At 35.7% G+C, this 20,729-nt stretch overlaps 1 protein-coding gene across 1 annotated transcript; it reads right to left on the bottom strand.

Annotated features, from left to right (window-relative positions):
* Positions 1 to 45: 45 nt before the first annotated feature.
* On the bottom strand, positions 46 to 18,760 carry creld1b (cysteine-rich with EGF-like domains 1b). The gene is made up of 11 exons (XM_065271384.1): positions 18,568 to 18,760; positions 17,309 to 17,431; positions 11,963 to 12,045; positions 11,362 to 11,472; positions 9,649 to 9,740; positions 7,043 to 7,222; positions 6,796 to 6,891; positions 5,136 to 5,219; positions 4,966 to 5,061; positions 4,687 to 4,827; positions 46 to 1,637 (listed from the first exon to the last, which is right to left on the bottom strand). Exons 2-11 carry the CDS (start codon positions 17,423 to 17,425, stop codon positions 1,417 to 1,419), a joined length of 1,221 nt encoding a protein of 406 aa, XP_065127456.1. The 5' UTR covers positions 17,426 to 17,431; positions 18,568 to 18,760; the 3' UTR covers positions 46 to 1,416.
* Positions 18,761 to 20,729: the final 1,969 nt, after the last annotated feature.

A 20,729-nucleotide genomic window follows, 5' to 3' on the forward strand; every position in this document is an offset into this window, starting at 1 on the left:
TGAATATCATAAAAGTTTCTGCAGAAATAAACCAATAACAAGGCATTTATGATGTCATTTAAGATTAATTTAATAAAAATGTTGTAATCTCACCCAACAAGAGATGATAAAAAACCTTAAACAGTTCACATTAAGGCTAGCAAGAATTGTAAAATCATGCCCCTTGATTGAGATGTCTCTTGATGCTAGAAGTCAGATTCACACTCATTAACAGAAAAAACAATAAATAAAAGCAATGAATGCATACAAATTATAATGCATACATGCCTTTTACAGTGTTTTCAAATAGCAAAATGTAACTCTCGCTGTTGTGAACTTAAATTTTAAAACAAATGATCAGAAGGCCACACTTATTTGCTAAAATTAACACTACATTCAGCTAAACAACATGTAAAAGCAATTAACGATCACACAATCTTATTTTTCCAATTGCATATTTATAAACCGCATTTCCAGTGTCATGGAATAACCTGGAAATATTAGGGAGTTGCAAAATTGTTTCCCAAGCCTTAAAAGAACAAGTCACAGAAATAAGAGGTTTATTATACAAACTAAATCCAAATTTTCTTTATGTTCTGCTTACAAAATTTCAGGTAAATATTGCTCATGTAGAGTACAACTAGCAAACTATAGTGGTTGTGTAGTGGAGTTTATATGAATAACAAACTGGTCTGTTACTGTGTTATGAAAATTCATTGGTGAAAATGTGTTGGCACCCCATTAAAATTACACAAATAATTTGCCATGGCTTTTAAACAAAATTACATACACCCACTGTTTTAATCTAAAACACACTGGACATCATCTTTGACAGGGAAATAATTCATACATAACTCATCCAGAGAATGTTTGTGTGTACAAGAAGAGGTCTGTACATCTCAAGGTAACTACCTGCCATCCTACTGGAGCGTTTCAAGTTTAATCTCAAACACCACGTAAGCACAGCAACAAGCTCATGTCTCTGCCTGTAAACTATATTGAAATGTTTTTGGAAAAGTTGTATATATTAGGGCACCATATAGAAATAAATACAGTATATGTAAAAGTAATAAATAAATGACATTACCTAATGTTACTTTCTAAGGTCCATGCCAGTATATACAGAAGTTCTATCTGAATCTGTTGCCTCTCAATGCAGTATAACCAAAAGCCTTCAATAAATACAGCAGCAATGAAACTGTTGAAACACAGTGTTATAGATAAGCTTGTACAAACTTCATAATCCACTAATTCAGAGCTTTAAACAGTAGCTTTGTTATTGCCACTCATCCCAGTCCTAAGCATCCCTGATTGACATGCATTGCTATAGCCGCAGCTGACAAGCAGAGTTCACTGCCTTCCTTCCAGTCTGAATTGCCCAATAACTTTGCACTTTGGTGGCGTCACCCACATTACAGGTTATGAGTGTCTAATTCATTAGCGTCCTTTAAGAATGCCGTCCAGCACACGATCACCTTTCTCGGAAAGCCAGTATCCTGCCATCGCTGCCACGCCTCCTATAAAGATGGCTGTAAAGACCATGTCCCCTTTAGCTGCTAGAGTAGCAAGGGCACAGATCACAACACCAAAAAACATCTGCTGCAAGACGAGGACCTCGTCGTCAGTGATGTCATCAAACAGACCCTTTTCTGGATCCGCTGTTAAGGGGAGTTATAAATGAAAGAGGGGAATAACAGTAAATAAAAAGTCCACAAATGAACATTTTCACAGCATGTTTACGATTGTGGTTTCTTCTAAATTCACATATTGTTGATTTCCTAAAGTACAGTGGTGTGAAAAAGTTTTTTTTTTGCATGTGTGACACACTTTAATGTTTCAGATCATTAAACAAATTTACCTGTGTGCATTGTTCAAATTCACTACCCTTCCGTGTTTGGGGTGAAAACATCTTCTAAATTAAACTACTGTAAAAATTTATCAGATAATTTCTTTTTTTTTTTGCATAAATTAACCTCAGTCCTGATCAAAACTACTAAATGTTTACAAATATTCCAGGACTTTAACTTTAACTGAAGGGACAGTAAGTAGGATTTTCCCCCATCTAGTGGTGAAATTGTATTTTGCATTCAAACGAATAGTGCTCTCTAGCGCATCGCTTTTCCAAATGCGTGTTGCAACTCTCTGCTATTATATTTTTTAATACGGCGGAATGACATGAAACCCTTCTTAGACTTACCCGTTCAATGTAAGTAAAAATAAAAAATTCTAAGCTTACAAAGAAAAGTCAGATCATTGCCAGAGGTCATTTGACACCAATGAGGACATATTAATGAATAAAAACATTGGTTTTGACTAATAAAACAAGTTCAAGTTCATAATGTATTTTTTTACCTTTTAACAGTTTTTGCAATCAAAAAATTTAATGTCATGGAAGTCAATGAGGCAAAAACAGCCAAAAACCGCAAATGAGGGAGAAAAAAATTCTGATGCTGCAGAAAAACTAACATTGGTCAATAATTTTACTAATCTTTGTTATGCCCAAGACTGTGATTAAAGGTAAAAAAAAAATCCAGTTCCCAAATCACTTTTTATTGAAAATCAGTAATTTTGTGTGTTTTTCCCACTGACCTATATAAATGACTGGATTGCGCATAGAACGCTTGACGTAACTGCGTGAGGTGAAGCCAACGCAGAGTTCGAGCCGCCATCTTGGTATACCCAACCAGCAGAGAGCGTCATTGACTTCCATTCAAAATCATGATCAAAATGTACCCCCTTTACAGCGTATCAGTTACACAAGGTTACTTTTTAGGATATGTGTACGTTAATTACACGGGCAGGATAATGGATTTATAAAAAACCGTTAAGGTGAGTGTGTCTGTTGCATTTGTTAATGACACGGGTATAAATAAAGGTTTTTATTTTTGACATTCAGCTACACTGTGACGGTCAGCGTTATTTCTCTAAATAAGTTTAGGTAACTTGTAAGTTTAGATAACATAATTACAAAACTAGCAAATTATTGCATGCACATACGGTACAAAGCATGAATATTTATTTAGATTTCAGAATGAGCACGTTTATTGTCATTAATACTAAACATGCTGCGGTCTGTCTGCTGATCTGATACTGTAATAAATATGAATGTATAATAACTGATTAAAACGCAAAATGTACAACTTTTAGTAAATACCTATTTAAATTCTTTGGACGTTTGTGTTGTAATAATGTACAGGGTAACTTCACATATAAAAACGAAGACGAGTAAAGTGATGTTTTATCATTAAAATCTGATAACGTCCATTGATTTAATAGAACGTTTGGGTACACCAACATGGCGGCGCGGTGGCTTCACAAGTGTGACGTCATGCGCAATCCAGTCATTTATATAGATCAGTGGTTTTTCCCCAAATCAGTGACATCATTTAGGAATTTGGGCAATTAAAGAGTTAAAATTCTGGAATATTTTTAAACACTTGGTAGTTTTGATGAGGACTGAGGTAGATTAACAAATTTATGCAAAAAAATTGAAAAAATTTTTTTTTATCTGATACATTTCTACAGCAGTTTAATTAAGTTGATGTAAATTTGTCCACGGTGTATTGAGTTTTTGAACAATTTCTTAAACTATGTGTCAAAATAAGCTTTGTCACCAAAAATCATTACATTTGCTGAGAAACTGAAAAGGCCAAATTAAGACTAAAAAACCCATAGTGGATGAAAACAACCCCAACAATACACAAGGGTTAAATAAAGATAACACAAGTAAACACTACATGCCATTCTTTTAAAAGGAGGGTTTTAATAATGAAGGTAAAACAAAATCCAAACCCACATGGCCCTGTGTGAAAAAGTGCTGTTGCCTAATCACAAATTTTTAATGTTGTTAGCATGTTTACTTTTCTTTAAATAACAAATATAGTCCTATAATTAAGTTAATATATATTAAAGCACATTGACCAGAATCAACAGAAGCAGGATTCATTTCTAACTAAATAACATATGTACACAACTTTGTGGGCTCATATGGGGTTTTACCTTTAACAATACCTGCACAACAAACTATCCCGTATAGCTTGTTATCAAGTCAATCACATGTTATGAAGTCAATGTTCATGTTCAGAAAAGAACATAGCGGAGAAAACACATGGGGCATACTCTTATGATCTATACAATCTGGATATTTATACTAAGTTGTTATCATAAAATATTGTAATGTTGCACTATTTTGGTGTTTTAAGAATAAGTAAGCATGCTTACAACATGAGAAATCAGCAATTAGACAACAAGCTAATATCCAAAAATTATATTCATGTCAGTTTATTGTGCATTAACTAATGTCAACTTTTGATTTTAAAAGTCTATTAGTAAATGCTTAAATTAACATGGAATTAAGATTAATAAATGCTGTAGAAGTTCGATTCATTTTTAGTTTAGGTTAACTATAATGTCTGAACTAATATTAACAATTTTAACCTTATTGCAAAAATTTTTTTTTTCCCATTTCAGCTTTATTTTGAGAGATGACAGGAAATTGTACGGATTGTGAGAGAGAGAGGGAAAGTAGGGGAATGATCCCGTTACCCAAAGCTCTACTGTGCAATATGTTGGCGCCCAGCACACCAGGCCATTGTTGCCGACATCTTCACAGGATGTTTAAGTTACTATTTCTGCTTTCCTTTAATGCTGCAAAATGAAGATGTTTGCAACAGGCAGACAATTTTCAGGTGGTAGGTTTTTACTCACTAGGTGGTAGATTCTCCACACAAATGCTGTCTCGTCGAATAAATCCCTCGGCACACTCGCAGCGGAACGAGCCCTCCTCATTAATACAAGCTTCATTGAGTCCAGGACAAGCTATTGCTTTCTCAGAGCACTCGTCAATGTCTGAGAAATACAAAAATACAGAAAGATCATCAGACATAAAACAAGCCTTGGGGTGTACAAGCATTGAGTGTATGAAGGGTAACATAAGCACCTGCTCTTGTACTTTAACAGTAGATGGTTCAGAACCACCACACTTACCAAGACACTTAGCGCCAATGAGCCTGAACCCTCGAGAGCATTTCTTACAGCGAGCAGGTCCACTCCCCATACAGCCCACGCATGCTTGATCACAACCTACACATAATCCCATTAGTGTAAACGTGAACAAACACACACACACAACACATTAATGCACTGTTGAAACAGACCTCTGCATTCATAAGAACCATCAGTGTTAAAGCAGTAGGTGTTAGATGGACAGCGAGCCAATTCAGTCCCACATTCATCCACATCTGAAATAAACACATAATAACAAAGAGCTCAGTAATAGCATTTTAAAGGGTTAGTTCACCAAAAATAATGTTTTTTCATTTGAGAAAATGTCTGAGACACTTTTTCCATACAGTGAAAATGGGCTGTGATTTTCAAACCATAAAAGAATCATAAAAGTAGACAATATCATTTGTAAGTTACAGTCCTTCTGAAATAACATGATGATGGTTTGGACTTCTTTTATTATTTATATACTTATAAAGCTTAAATTAATATTCCACTTTCATTAAAAACTTATAATTTACTCACCCCCATTTCATCTAAGATGTTTATGTCTTTCTTTGTTCAGTTGAGAAGAAATTAAGTTTTTTGAGGAAAACATTCCAGGATTTTTCTCTATATAGTGGACTTTAATGAACCTCAACAGTTTACAGTTTCAATGCAGCTTCAAAGGGCTCTAAATGATCCCAATCGAGGCACAAGAGTGTTATCTAGCAAGTCGATCGTCATTTTCGAGAAAAAAGTAAGTACCACAACTTCTCAGCTTGCACTAGCCACGTAACGCATTGTGAAAGGTCACACATGACATATGCGAAACTACCAGTGTTTACAAGTGTGATAAAACCATTCTGATGTTGTGTCTGTGTCATGATACTAATTAATGTCTTTGTGTCTGTATATTGTTTAAAATGGTCCGCAAGTGTGTTTCACATATGTAACGCCACACGGCTAGAGCAAGACAAGAAGTTGTGGTTTAAATGCTATTTTGCCGAAAATGACAATTGTCTTGCTTGATAATACCTTTATGCATCGGTTGGGATAATTTAAAGCCCTGAAATTGCAATTATAAACTGCATTGAAACTGCAAACCATTGAGGTCCACTAAGTGGAAAAGAAGCCAGGAATGTTTTCCTCAAAAAACAAAACAAAAAAAACGACTTAAGAAAGAAAGAAAGAGATAAATATCTTGCATGACATGGGGTGAGAAAATTATTAGGATTTTTTTTAATGAAAGCGTACTAGTTCTTAACAGTCCTAATCACGTTACAATTTCTATAAATCTGCAAAAACGTACATATAAAGAAAATGATTTAATACAGTTTTATGTTTTTATTAAATGGATACCCCAACATTGAAAAATCAACAGAAAACCTCCTCAAGAATAATAAAATCACAAATGAACATTAGTATAAATTAACAAATAAAGTCTGTGTGAATGAGGCCCTATAAAATTCCCTAACTATATAACTATAAACTAACATTTACAATTATGACATTTCAAACCGATTCAGAAATAAACAGTTTGATGTCGCACACTTACCAGATAAGATATTAAGTGTATTAAAAGAGTTACACTGTAAATGTTAGGGTTTTTTTCTGTCTCTCACTGATCATCTCCTTGTCACCCTACTGACTTTATCCTAAACTATATGTAGAAACAGTCGTGCTTTTGTTGTTCTTTGCTTTTCTTTGTTTCTATTTGATGTAAAACTGCTTTGAAACAATAAACAATTGTGAAAAGTACTATAAATAAAAAGACAAATGTAAGAAATTTTCCAACTGCTTATATTTTGAATTTGTAATGGCATCACTAACCAACACACTTGTTGTTGTGAAGGATCCATCCAGGTTTACAGTCTTGACATTGGTTATCTTGCGGACCAGTGCACTTTTTGCAGGAGTGATAACAAGCTATATAATAAAAGAAAGAATTTTAATTGCACATTTAAAATCCTGGCATGTTGATCATTTTATTTCAGATGAAATAAGCACAGATGGCATGGAGAGATATGTGGTTGTTTATAGCCATTTCTCATAAGGGCGTCTGCGTGCGATTGGTTACCCGAGCAGGGTGGTTGTGTCTGATTAGAGCTCTTTTCTCTGTAGTATCCATCAGCACAGTTCCGACACAGGGGGCCTGAGTATCCAGGATCACAGACACATTCTCCATCGCCCAGACGTGTGCCCTCACCTTCACAGCGGCCAAGACCACCACACACACCTCCAGGACCTGACGGACACTCTGAACAACAAGCACAGTGATCACAAGCAGTACAATAACGGACAATGTAAATGTTTGACACATTTCACAGACTTATGCCTCGCCGAATCACAGCAATGCTGATATACACTATAAAGATACTTGCTTGATTTTAATCCATGCTGGGTAAATATTGGAGATAACACAAAGCTGGGTAAAGATGTAATCATTGTAATTTCTTACATATTCAATAACAATATTTATCGTTTATAATTTAAAGGAGCGGTAAATCAAAAACTAATTTTTAACTTGATATTTTGTTATATTAGAGGTCATCATCCTTAAATGAACATCATGAAATGAACCTTGGAACCTAACATTAGGAATTAGAATAGAAGTTACAGCTCACGTGGAGAGTGTTTGTTTACTTTGTGTACTGTGGATTAATTTGTAAAGAAGCCACAAGTCGATGCTGGATTTGCAGAGAGACTGTGATTAAAAAGCAACATTGTACCATCAATATTGTTTGACAGCGGTCTTATGTGAATAAAACATTTTAGTAAGTTACTAAGTTTCACTATGGCTTTGTTACAGATCGCTTGATATGTCCTGATTGTGTTTAACATCTGTTTTTAAACATGCAGTGTTTGACTGTTTTAATTTACTAAAAACATTAATAAAGGAGAAACACATAACAATACAACTGTAATATAACGATAGAAATATACAAAGTAAGTCATAAGGAAGGACTTAACAGACGCAATTTAGATTCTGATGCCCGCTTACTGTGTTGTATACAGTAATGTAGGCAAGTTGCGTTTAAAAGGTCCAACACTCAACAATGCTTTTTTATCATATAACTGTGGTATGTAACGTTATGTGTATGTAAGAGCAACCTCACAAGCACAATAGAAATATACAAAGTTATTAATAACGACTTATCAGCCGCAGTTTAGATTCTGATGCGCGCTTACTGTGTTGTATACGGTAATTTAGTCACGTCGAGTTTAAAGTTTTATTTCTATTTTACTATTGTCATTTATGTGTATCATCTTTAGCGCCCAGAATCTTTGTTGGCTCAAACATATATGTGTTCAGCTGCTATTTTTACACATTAATGTTTTTTAAAAACAATTCCCCACATGTAATGACAGGGAATGAAGGTGTCCAATCATAGCAGTGGGCGTTTACATCATAAAAACAGAGCTTTTCTCCAGACAGCCTCAGAACCAGGTTAAAAAATAGCTTATTACATGTTGCTTTTGAAGTTTTTGAATATAAAAACCACGCAAACATCATAAGTAGACCTCAGACAATAGTATAAAACAATAAAACCAACAGCTTCATTGCCCCTTTAATATAAAAAAAGTATTAAGACAATGACTGAAGAAAAGACATAATAATTACATTATAAAATACATTTCATTAACAAAACTGAATATCATAATCTATTAAACATGCCTTAAATCTGCCTTAAAAATGATACAACAAGGACCTACCTGCCAAAGTGATACAAAGTAAACATGGCAAATTTAAATAGACATTTGGGATAAAATAAAGTTGAAAAATATTAATTATGCACTGGTTAAATTATTTAAAGGTTTAAGGTTTTAAAGATGGAAAAGGTTTTAGTAAAAAGTGCCAAATGTAAACTGGCCATTATTTTTATTAAGTTAGACTAGATACAATAAAAAATAGAAAAAATATGCATTAAAAATTAAATTAAAAGCTGTCACTACTATAACACTTGCAGTAAGCAGATCTTATATTATTCTTATTCACTAACACTTGACATATTTGTGATAAGAGAACCTGCTGTGTTATTACTCAGAGTATACCGGTACGTTGTATGAGAATCCAACTTATCTGTTAAAAGGGATACTCCGCATTTTTGAAAATGTGCTCATTTTCCACCTCCCCAAGAGTTAAACATTTGACTTTTACTGTTTTGGAATCCATTCAGCTGATCTCCAGGTCTGGCGGTGCCACTTTTAGCATAGCTAAGCACAATCCATTGAATCTGATTAGACCATTAGTATCACACTCAAAAATAACCACTCCAACATCACTATTACCTGTAATATTTATGTATGTTTTAAATATTTGACTATTTTTTCTTACATTTCACATACATTTTTCATATTTTTCATCTTTATAACAAAGTTATTAAATGTACTTGCATTATTATGCTTTTTTATTGTCATATATAATAAGTGACATAAAATGGTCTTAAAAAGACAATACTATATCGATTATCACTATTATTTCTGGGGCAATTAACCGACTTATGAACCATAGCTACCGTGACAGGCCTATGTGAAATTGACCATTCAAATTATTTTATTTTCAAACCATGTTACACAACAGCATCATATGCAAAATCTCTATTGTACCAGTAGTGTGACAAATACATTTCCAAGTTGTCATTCTGATATTGAGAATTATTGTTATGGTGTGTGTTTGTTCACCTGCACATTCAGGTCCATAGCGTCCCGGTGGGCAGCACAGTCTGAGCTCTTCAATGCACAGCCATTCAAACAGGTCTGGTGCTTCCTGTTGCCTGGTAATCACACACAAAATAATAAAGCCCACAAACAGTAAATGGGGTTCATTTTACTTTTTGTTAGCGCGCTAGCTTTGTGGTGAACACAATTATCTGTGTGAATCAATTAGGGCTGGGACAACGCGTCGACGTAATCGACGACGTCGACGCAAAAAATACGTCGACGCAAAATATGCGCGTCGATTCGTCAGACCCAAAAGGCGGCGCAGTAGTAGCAACGCGAGTTGCTTCAGTCCACGCCGGTTTCACACAGCAAGGGTGAGCAGTGCCTGCGGCCGCGCGGCGCGTGTTTTTTTCAGCGCCCATGTTAACAAGCATGCACCCCGCCGCATGAGCAGCGCGAGCTCGCGGCTCGAAACGGATATAAACGGAGGTCGGAGCCAGCTGCAAATACTTGGGCGGCTCTGTAGCAACAGTGCTGCAATCGTTTCTGCGTGGTTCTGCTGCGCTGCTCACGCTCAATTAAAGTGAAAGTGCTTTGTTTATGGTTTAAATGCTCGTGGATTTACGCGAAAAAGTGTCATTTTACCATAAAATCATGAATGTGATGCCAAGTGTGTTTTAAACAGTCATTTGAGCAATTTAACAGAAAGCAATGAAATATGTCACTGTTGCCAGAAGACTGCGCTTTCATTCACTCTCTGTCCAGCAGTAAATGAGTCCTAATCTATCTTAATAAACTTAAGAGAAAGAGATTTAATAATATATGTGCTTCTTAAGTCTATAATAAGTCTATCTTAAGTCTATCTTAAGTTTATATCTGTCATTAAATGGACTAGAACAGCACGAAAACAATGTGGATTAAACAAATCTAGTTATAAAAATTACACAGACCATCAAAAGGCACATTGAAGAGGTTTTGCTCATAAATGCATGTAAAATAAAGTAATTTGAACTTGAGATTTTTATACGGTTACTTAACTGCACAGTATGCACTGCAAATGCTTTATTGAATGCTACCTCTGTCTAAGAATGCATTATTTTGCACTTGTATAGTCTTTTTTTATTTTGAAATTTTAAGAGCAATAAAGATATATTGAAATGTTTACATTCAGATATGTAAATCAACATGTATAACTTGCTATTAGTTAATTAATGGGGAGATAATCGAGAATCGAATCGAATCGAAGTCGAATCGGACTGACAAAATGAATCGTTAGATTAATCGATGCATCGAAAAAATAATCGCTAGATTAATCGTTAAAAAAATAATCGTTTATCCCAGCCCTAGAATCAATCCATAAAAAATATATTGTATTCATAATCTTTAACTTGAGTCTGAAAATGTGCTTGTCCTATGGATTGGCACTGGTTCTCTTATGACTATTGCCCACCAGTCTGCTGTGAGCTCATTTACTGAATAAAACACCTACTCTTCTCCATCAATTTCCAAAGGAAGAACGAGCCACATCCTTATTTTCTCATTAAAAGTGAGAATTTTCTCATTCAATTTTTATCAATGTGCAGTCATATCTGGCTCTGGCTATGCTAAGCCCCATACAAGAAGATAGCATAACAGCATTTTAATATAAAATGATTCATTTTCATTGAAATGTAATGTAATAGTTTAAAATAAGACTTAAATTTTTACAATAGTTGTCTAGACTTGAGCTCTCACCTGTGAAACCACCAGGTCTCCACCTGATCCTCGATCTGCTCCAGCAGTCTGTTGCATTCGAAGTCTGACTTGTCACATGCAGTCTCTATGATCTCTAACAGACGAGTTTCACTGCACACACACAACACAATCAGGGCTCCAGACTGCCCCCAAATGGTGGCATTTTGCCACCAAAATTTGAGAGTGTGCCACTGAATTTTACATCCAGTCGCACATGTGCAACCAAAACATTTGATCTTTTTTTCTGATGTGACAGTGAATTATTTTGAAACAGCACATTGTACTTTCTGCATCTGTCATCAAAGGATGCATTAGTAATACAGTGGAAATTTGTAGAAATGTGATTTAGATAGCATGTTGATTTATGGTGTGTGCCCCTAAATTTTTTGGTTGCGCCCCTAAAATTTTCAGTTGGGGGCCACTATGCTCCTAGTGAAAAAAGTTAGTCTGGAGCCCTGACAATATAAGAACAGTTTGCAGGTGGCAGGCCAAATACAATTATGACAATGCCAAATCTTCATTCTATAATAACGATTAATGTTTCAAAAGTTAAACAGACAACTAATGATCTAGATAGGTGCGTTTACTTCAGATCTCTTACCTGCGTGCATATTTTGCTAATTTCTCTTCTTCCCAAGCAGTATTTCCTCCCCCAAAATTCTTATTGGCTGTTCGCTTCAAGCCCTGAATCAACCATCACAATAAAAGAGAAATTCATAAATTGAATTAGGTAGGGAGTTTAAAGCAACACTTTGTAGATTTTCGAGTTCTGTATATGGTTTTGTTAGCCGCAAACACGATTGTTTCCTTCTTCTTATGTAAACCTTGTGCATTCAAAAGACCGCTGGAAAACCGGACAATCTCAACATATCCCCAACTGTGACGTTACAGTCGAGATGTATGCCTCCAACATTAAATGACATATTAAATTAAGTACAATGTTGTGACTGCTGAGTTAGCACTATATGCTAGTTAATGCTATATAAGTGGTTTTCAAATCCATTTCTGGAGGCCCACTGCTCTGCACATTTTGTATGTTTCTCTAATCAGACACAATCAGTTTAGTTCATCAGCTCATTAGTAGAGATCTCTATGATTTGAATCAGGTATGAATAAGGGAGACATACAAAATGTGCAGAGCAGTGGGCCTCCAGGAATAACGTTGAGAACCACTGCTATATGCTAGCTAGGGATGGGCACGAGTACTCAATTGCTCAAGTACTCGAACATTGCAGCGATGATCGATCACAAAAATATGATTGATTGAGTTTATATTTAGTTTTTGTGGTTATGGCGGCATTTAGAGGTCTGGTTAGCATTACAAACACCTGTGGAAGTAAAGACTGGATGCATGTTTGACGTCATGTTGACTGCCGACCGGTATGACATCAGTACCATGCATGATTCAAAAGCAAACAAATAAGTCCGCTTCCTAAGCGCACCGGCGACGCGGCATCCCCACCAATCCGCGCAACGCTGTGAAGCCAAATACACCTCACATCACTGAGGCACTATGGTTTAAAAGGATGAGGTGGCTTTCAGATTCACTTTTGGTAAAACGAAAATACAGTCAGTCAGGTGCAAAATGTACAGCGCTGTCACCAGTTCAATAGGTTATCATCTCTTATTTAAACATCAAATGTCAAGAGATACCAGAGACTGAGAACAGGTGAGAGGACGACACAACACAGCTAATCACTAAAAAGATTGCAAAAGACTTACAGGGGCTGTGATTTTGTCGATTTTATTGTTTTATACTGTTGTCTGAGGTCTACTTATGATGTTCGCGTGGTTTTTACATTCAAAAACATCAAAAACAATAAGTTATACGCTATTTTGTAACATGGATTAGTGGCTCTCTGGAGAAAAGCTTTGTTTGAAGGGGCGGGCCGCATTGAAGACCTGGACGTAAACACCCACTGCTATGATTGGATATAAAAACATTAATGTGTGAAAATAGCAGCTGAACACATATGTTTGACCTACAAAAGATTCTGGGTGCTAAAGATGATACACATTAATGACAATACGTATAGTAAAGTAGAAACAAAACTTTAAACTCGACCTGACTAAATTACCGTATACAACACAGTAAGCGCGCATCAGATTATAAACTGCGGCTGATAAGCTCTTATCAATAACTTTGTATATTTCTATTGTGCTTGTGAGGTTGCTCTTAGTTTCACACATTAACGTTACATAGTTATATGATAAAAAAGCTTTGTTGAGCGTTTGACCGTATAAACGCAACTCGCCTAAATTACCGTATACAACACAGTAAGCGGGCATCATAATCTAAATTGTGGCTGATAAGTCCTTCCTTATCACTAACTTTGCATATTTCTACCGTTAAATTACAATCGTATTGTTAAGTCTTGCACCTTTATTAATCGTTTAATGTTTTTAGTAAATTAAAACAGTCAAACATACTTGTTTAGACACGGATGTTACAACAGGACATATCAAGCGATCTCTTCTAACAAAGCAATTATAGTGAAACGCAGTAACTTAAATAAAGTAAAATGTCTTACTTGCTGTGTCATTTTCTTCAGATCCAATATTAGTGGTGCTTTTAATCACAGTCTCTCTGCAAATCCAGCATCGACTTGCTTCTTTACAAGTGAATCCGCACAGTACACAAGGTAATCAAACACTCCCCACGCGAGCTGGAACTCTTCAAAAACAACCTTTATCCACGCATTCCTAATGTTATTTTTCGAGCCTCCGAATTAAAGAATTCAGCTTCTGTGTTGTTCCCACGCCGTTCTTCCACAACCCAAGACTTCGTTACCATGGTTACTCTATCATAACAGATCACCACGTCAAAATAAAAGTCTATCAGAAAAAAATGTATTTAAAAGTCATTTTGGTTACATTTTGCAATCTTTAAAGACATGTTTACTGATTGTTGAGACACACGTGTGTCACGCGAAGCTGTGGGTGGGGCTAGAAAAGTGATCGTTGTATTTGGCCATGGGGAGGTGCTTCAATTCTACTTTGACGTCATATTTTTCCGAATTCCACACTTGGTTGTAAAACTGGCTTGGTGCCAAAAACTGTTATATTTCAGTAGCACGGACGTTTTCAGTTCTGAAACTTGCAGGATGGTGATTTAACTATGATGACCTCTTATATAACAAAGTATCAAGTTAAAATTGAGTATTTGATTCACCGCTCCTTTAAAGCTGCTTAATGTTATGAAGCTTGTGCTTTGACTGGACTTGTTTTGAAGGGCGTTGTTATGGTGCAAATCCACAACGGGAGTTAAACTTTCTGTCCAGTACACAACTTTGTTGAAATATTGTATTTTGTGCAGATATATGAACGTTGTATAATACATTTATGTTGTATAAAACATTTATGTTGTATAAAGGCTTAATATTACATAGTGTGTGTCATATAGAAAGCGCATCAATTCGTGTTTATTAACCTTTTAGTTTCCCTACATCATGCAGCTATTCCTGTTAGAGGTTTCTGTTAAAAAAACATTTAATTCATGAATAGTCTAGTTTGTGTTTATTTTTCTTCAAAATTAGTTTTATTTGAGTGTTTTTACACCCCTCACCCCTTTGATTGCCTCGCCCCCAATTAATCAAGTACTCGTTTTTCAGACCTATGGATTAATTGGGACATTCGACTTATGCTCATTTTCCAGCTCCCCTAGGCTTAAACATTTGATTCTATTCGTTTTGGAATCCATTTAGCTGATCTCTGGGTCTGGTGCACTTTTAGCATAGCTTAGCACAATCCATTGAATCTGATTAGACCATTAGCATCATGCAAAAAAATAAACAAAGAGTTTCAATATTTTTCCTATTTAAAAATGGACTCTTCTACATCGTGTACTCAGGGCCGCATTAATGCATAGGCTTACCTGGGCTTAAGCCCAGGGCCTCGGGCTGGAAAGGGCCCCGAGATGCCGGAAAAAAATAACAGCCGCATTTTATAAAAAGTTGATACTCCCTTTAAAATTATGCTTAATCGCTTTGCTTTGAATGTCCATGCGTGAATGCAGTTCCTGCGCAAGAAAATCTCTCACTTAGCCTACTGTAGGCTACCCTGCAATCATTAGTGAGCTTTTTTACATTTCTGTCTGAAATATTCATTATTGCATTTCTGATGAACAAAGACGAAACTGAGGACGCGTTTTTATCTTAATATGAAAGACAACGTGTAAACATTCATTAAATGATTCCTAGTAACATTTTAAAGCCAAGATGTACAGAACAACACACAAAGATATTACACAAAACATTTTTGATAACTAAATCTAATAAATAACAAATTAGATTCTGCCTCGGAAGCCACGGCTAAGTTCAGCGATCTTATTTCATTTTGAAATTTAGCGTGGCAAGGAAAAAAAAGACGAGAAATTACACATAATTTGTTACTGTAAATTATAAACAAGCTTTATATACAATTCCTTAAACGGTTTATTTATAACAAGAAAACACTGAAATTAATAATTTCATAGACACTATATACGCTTTATTATTTTGCACAGAAATATCTGATTGCTTACTTTCACTTTGATCATCTCTGTATTCACTTGAAACATCTGATGTTTCTTATAACATTTGTTTCAGGAATCTCTTTTCTATCATTTGAAAGTTAACACCGACCATATTATTAAATCACAAGAGAGACAATTGTGTCAGATTCGGTAGAGATATTTATATTCGGTGTCATCACCGAAAAAAAAAACGGCTCACCTATTTTGTAGCTCAACTTTTGACAAGTTAAGCAACCTTTTTAAATACATTTTAAAACTTATACTTGTCGAAAAAATCTGTTTTTTGATGTTTAGTTTGATGAACGCCTAAATATGATCACGCAGAACACCTAGCACGTTCGGCTAAATTGAATGTGACAGCAAAGCAACAGCGTAACATCAACCCAACGGAAAGCAATCCAAAACTTACAGAACTTAAATTAGATCAGAATTTACCTTTATAATTAATAAAAAATAAAAACAAAATGAAGTCAGAATCAATAAGGTGCAGAACATGGGTGCAAAATGCCTAAATGCGCAGGGGAATAAAACAAGCCACAAATAGTTTAATCAGATAACACTAAATAATCTATAAATTAAATAAAAACAAAGAAATATTAAAATAAATTTTAAAATAACGAAAGTATAGAATTGCCTGTTTTTTCTTTTAAATTGCAGAAAAAAAGAGACTTTGCAATGGTTTCTGGATATGGACGTGTAGCCCTGTCACTGGATTTAGGCTATGAACAGACTTTAAAAATATTTATTGAAAGCTACTTTTTCACATATTATTTCTTAGTATTATCATAATAGGCTGTATATTTTTTATATTGGGAGAAAGCTGTTATATGTGAAATCAGATAATGTGCACTCTTATACAGCCAAAATTAAATGATCCTCATTTTATAACACATCTGTGACGATTCGACTGTGCAGTAGTCGAATCAGGCTTCTCCTGTCAAAGCATCGAATCTTAGACTATTCGGGTCACCCCTAGCTAGGACTATGTGCATATGTTATGCAGTGATATTTGTGTATATTGTGGGCATTCTGATATGGTTTTAATATTTTGTTATTGCATTTATTCCAGCAAAATAAAAGCCTGACAACTTGCACTTATAAAGATTGTGTGAATGTAGGCTGTAATTCTGGTGGATGAAGGGCCCCACAAAAGGGTAAAGCCCAGGGGCCCCTTACAGTGTTAATGCGGCCCTGCGTGTACTGAGACTGACAGAAAATTAAAAGTTAATTATGCTATTAAAGATATTCATATTCAATTTTACTTACTTAAATTCTAAAATATCTGCAGTGACTTTGCTATAAATAGAGAAATGTTGTCTGTAAATACATGAAGGCTTCACTTACTAATAGCCTAGAACTGCATCTAAAGATGTTGCTTCATTTTCTCTCCAAAATGGATTTTAATATGGTTAAACGTGTAAAACAGACACCCACCTTGATGAAGCTGGTCGTAAGTTTTTGACAAGTCTGGCAGGGTGCGGTCCGCACAGTACCCACTGACAAGAGAGAGCATAGTACCACAACAGATACGAGAGGCCAAGACCACCACATAACGTCCTGCACAGCAAATCAAATCGAGAAGTGAGTTACTACCCAAAATACAACCACTCCAACAAAATATAACCCATTTGTCCTAATGTTTTCTTTAATATGTCCTATATGAGTTTAGAAATGGTACTTACAATTTTAAAAATGACTGTAAGGACGGTGTATTTAAAATATACATTATTAAAAGATACATATTTTACTTTTACCCTTAATAAATGAAACTTTACAAGGTTCTTGTTTATTTCCTTTTAACTGAATGCTTTTATAAAAAACAAAAAGAGGCATACCAAATACTAAGAAATTATACATTTCATATAATTTTCTCACTTTTACTTTTGGACCATACTTAATGATATAGCATGGCATTTGTTTGGTAAGATATTGTAATGATTTATGTATTTTTATTTCAATAATAACAAATGTAAGATACAATAAAAAAATAAATTAAGTCTTTCAAGTAGCATAACAAAAAGTGTGGTTTAATACATAAGATATCATACATGTAAGACATCATACATAAGGAGGACATACGCTTATAAAATATTAAGCATATAGCATACAGAATATAAAATATGTCATATATTTTAATAGCTTTCTTATTTGAAGACATAAAAGTGGGGTTTACTTTTACTTTTTGTACATTTACATTTATGAATACATAATAATGTATGGCATGTTACAATCTACGAATGTGCAAGACAGGCCTAATTTACATGATAACCTTCAGATCTTACATGGAATTACTGCCTTTCTATAACATTTACATTTGTATATTTTACATATTAGATGTACATTAGATGCCTATAAAAACACTTATGCCCAGGCTGTGATGAATTTTGTGACATAAACCAGATCTCCGTGTCTAATAACTGTTTATGGGCCACACTGATCTGAGATCAGATTCTCTTCCCAAGCAGCATGCATGTAGGGAAGCACCTGACTGCTAGATAATAAGGACATTTCACCCTAGAGTAAATGTATTCATGCAACATTTGATATAAAGCACTTCAAAGGATAATGTTCTTCATAGACCGCAACAATGTTTCTAGCCTGTGTCTGCATATCACAATATTAAAAACCTTGCTTTGATCTAAACGTGCCTTATGGGCGAGCGGTGATTTGTAGGCTACATTCCGTATACTCACTTAAAAATAGTGCGACAGTTACAGCTTCCGGTCTCTCTTGACAAAAACACTTCTTCCTATTCGTGAAGTCTTTACAGGACCATTTTTTTCCGCTGCATTTAAAGCAGAATCTCCCACCAGAGTCCGTCGGTACGTTCAGTCTTCTAGTTCATTCTGATTGTGTCCTGCCGTTCATCGCGTAAGCCCCGCCCATTTGTGAAAACAACCAATGTCGTTAAATAAAGGAATTTGATGCACCAATCACACGCCGCCGTGTGCCAAAATTACCCAGTTTATCTTACCTTTGGGAAACAAATTATACAACACTGTCTCCTCTACAGAGTACACTCATATTATGAAAAGCCTTTCAAAAGAGGTAAGTAAGTCTGCTGACCATGAAGGGATGACCAGTAAAATGAAAAACATGCTTAGGGCTCAAAGTCATTACTTGAATTACTTTGCCACTAACCAATGAGACGAACTGTGGTCGGATTGGGCGGGCCCTGTATGGCAGTGTTCGACTTCATGTGGCGCGGCGCAGACTGATCGGCGTATGACGTCAAAGTATCGCGGAACTTCGATGTCTTGCGCTGATCAGTCTGCACAGGGCCGGATAGGTTTACTTTTAATGCATATGAACATAGAAAACAAGAAGAAAGACTGCATAAATTGCAGTGCTGCTTAAATAATGAAATAATGCGTCATCACCAAACCAGAAAAAGTTAGTTATGATATTATCATTTAAATTCGTAAACAATCAAATATGTATACACAATAGGGTTGCCCCCTTTGATTTGTGAAAAACCGGGACACTCAGATGAAATTTATTTTTGTTTTGTTTTTTGGAGGGGGGGGGGATCAACTAATATTTGCAAATATACTATGTTAACAGTTGTAGGACTCTATTCCCTCTCTAACCTATATTTGTCCTGACGTAGATGCTTTCCCTGAAGTAGATGCACTCCCTGATGTAGATGCACTTACTCTGGACTCCTTTCTACATTAAAGGCGAAGTCCATGATGTTTGAAAGCCAATGTTGATATTTGAAATTACATAAACAAACACGCCCCTATACCCCAATAGAATCTGGACCTTCTGTTGATAGACCCGCCCCACACATACGCAACCCGGCAAGTACGTCGGTTAGGAGACACGCTCCTTACTGCTGATTGGCTATAAGTGTGTTTTGGTAGTCGGCCCAACTCCTTTTCCAAAGCTTTTTTCAAACATCGTGGACTCCGACTTTAAAGAGGCCCTTCCACATAAAACCGTTTTTACTTGTATTTTTTGATATGTGTTAGGTTCATATGTGTTTGTGTTGTGTCGTGAATGTGAAAATTAACTTCCACCTCCTCTGTCAGCTCTAGCCACTGAAAAGAAATAAGTGTAGAAATCAGGTCAGTTTAAAAAGCTTATCAGTGTGACGTGGAACTGATCGAGGTCATTAATATTCATGAGCTCTTCAACTTGAGACCGCGCCCACATATTACGTGTAGTTGAGTTAGTTTTCATAACAAGTTACTGAAAGGATGGCTAAACGTTAACCGTACCATATTCGGGCCATTGTTTTTCGTCAAGAGACATCATTCCTATTAAACGAGGGAATCATAACAGTTGCTACATGTTTGGATGTTCAGAAGAACGCTGGATTTGAAGAGAGACTGCGATTAAAAAGCAATGCTCCTCTATCAATATTGGATCCGGACGTAATGGTGGCGCAGCTTATGTGAGTAAAACGCTTTAGTACTATGTGTCACTGTGGTGGCCGGTGTTTTCTCTTCCGAGGGACGCGAATTCATGCTGCACACTCTTTGAAAGGGTTTATGATAAAAGACACGCGTGTTTGTGTGAGTAAAACACTTTAGTACTATGTGTCACTGTGGTGGCCGGTGTTTTCTCTTCCGAGGGACGCGAATTCATGCTGCACACTCTTTGAAAGGGTTTATGATAAAAGACACGCGTGTTTGTGGGAGTAAAACACTTTAGTACTATGTGTCACTGTGGTGGCCGGTGTTTTCTCTTCCGAGGGACGCGAATTCATGCTGCACAGTCTTTGAAAGGGTTTATGATAAAAGACACTCGTGTTTGTGTGAGTTATTAAATGTGATAAAAAAACACATGTGTGTGTTTGTGCATTCGTTACACACGCGTCGAAGGGTTTATGTAAAAGGGTTTGTGTGTG

This window comes from Paramisgurnus dabryanus, chromosome 11, assembly GCF_030506205.2.
Source record: "Paramisgurnus dabryanus chromosome 11, PD_genome_1.1, whole genome shotgun sequence".
NCBI classification, from domain to species: domain Eukaryota; kingdom Metazoa; phylum Chordata; class Actinopteri; order Cypriniformes; family Cobitidae; genus Paramisgurnus; species Paramisgurnus dabryanus.

Bases quoted from the DNA above. Each gene is read 5' to 3' on its own strand.
- creld1b (XM_065271384.1), bottom strand. From the start codon at position 17,425: ATGTGGTGGTCTTGGCCTCTCGTATCTGTTGTGGTACTATGCTCTCTC. The intron at 12,046-17,308 runs GTGGGTGTCTGT...TGGTTGATTCAG, and splicing joins TTACGACCAGCTTCATCAAG to GGCTTGAAGCGAACAGCCAA. The intron at 7,223-9,648 runs GTGAACAAACAC...CTTGTTGTTCAG, and splicing joins CTATGGACCTGAATGTGCAG to AGTGTCCGTCAGGTCCTGGA.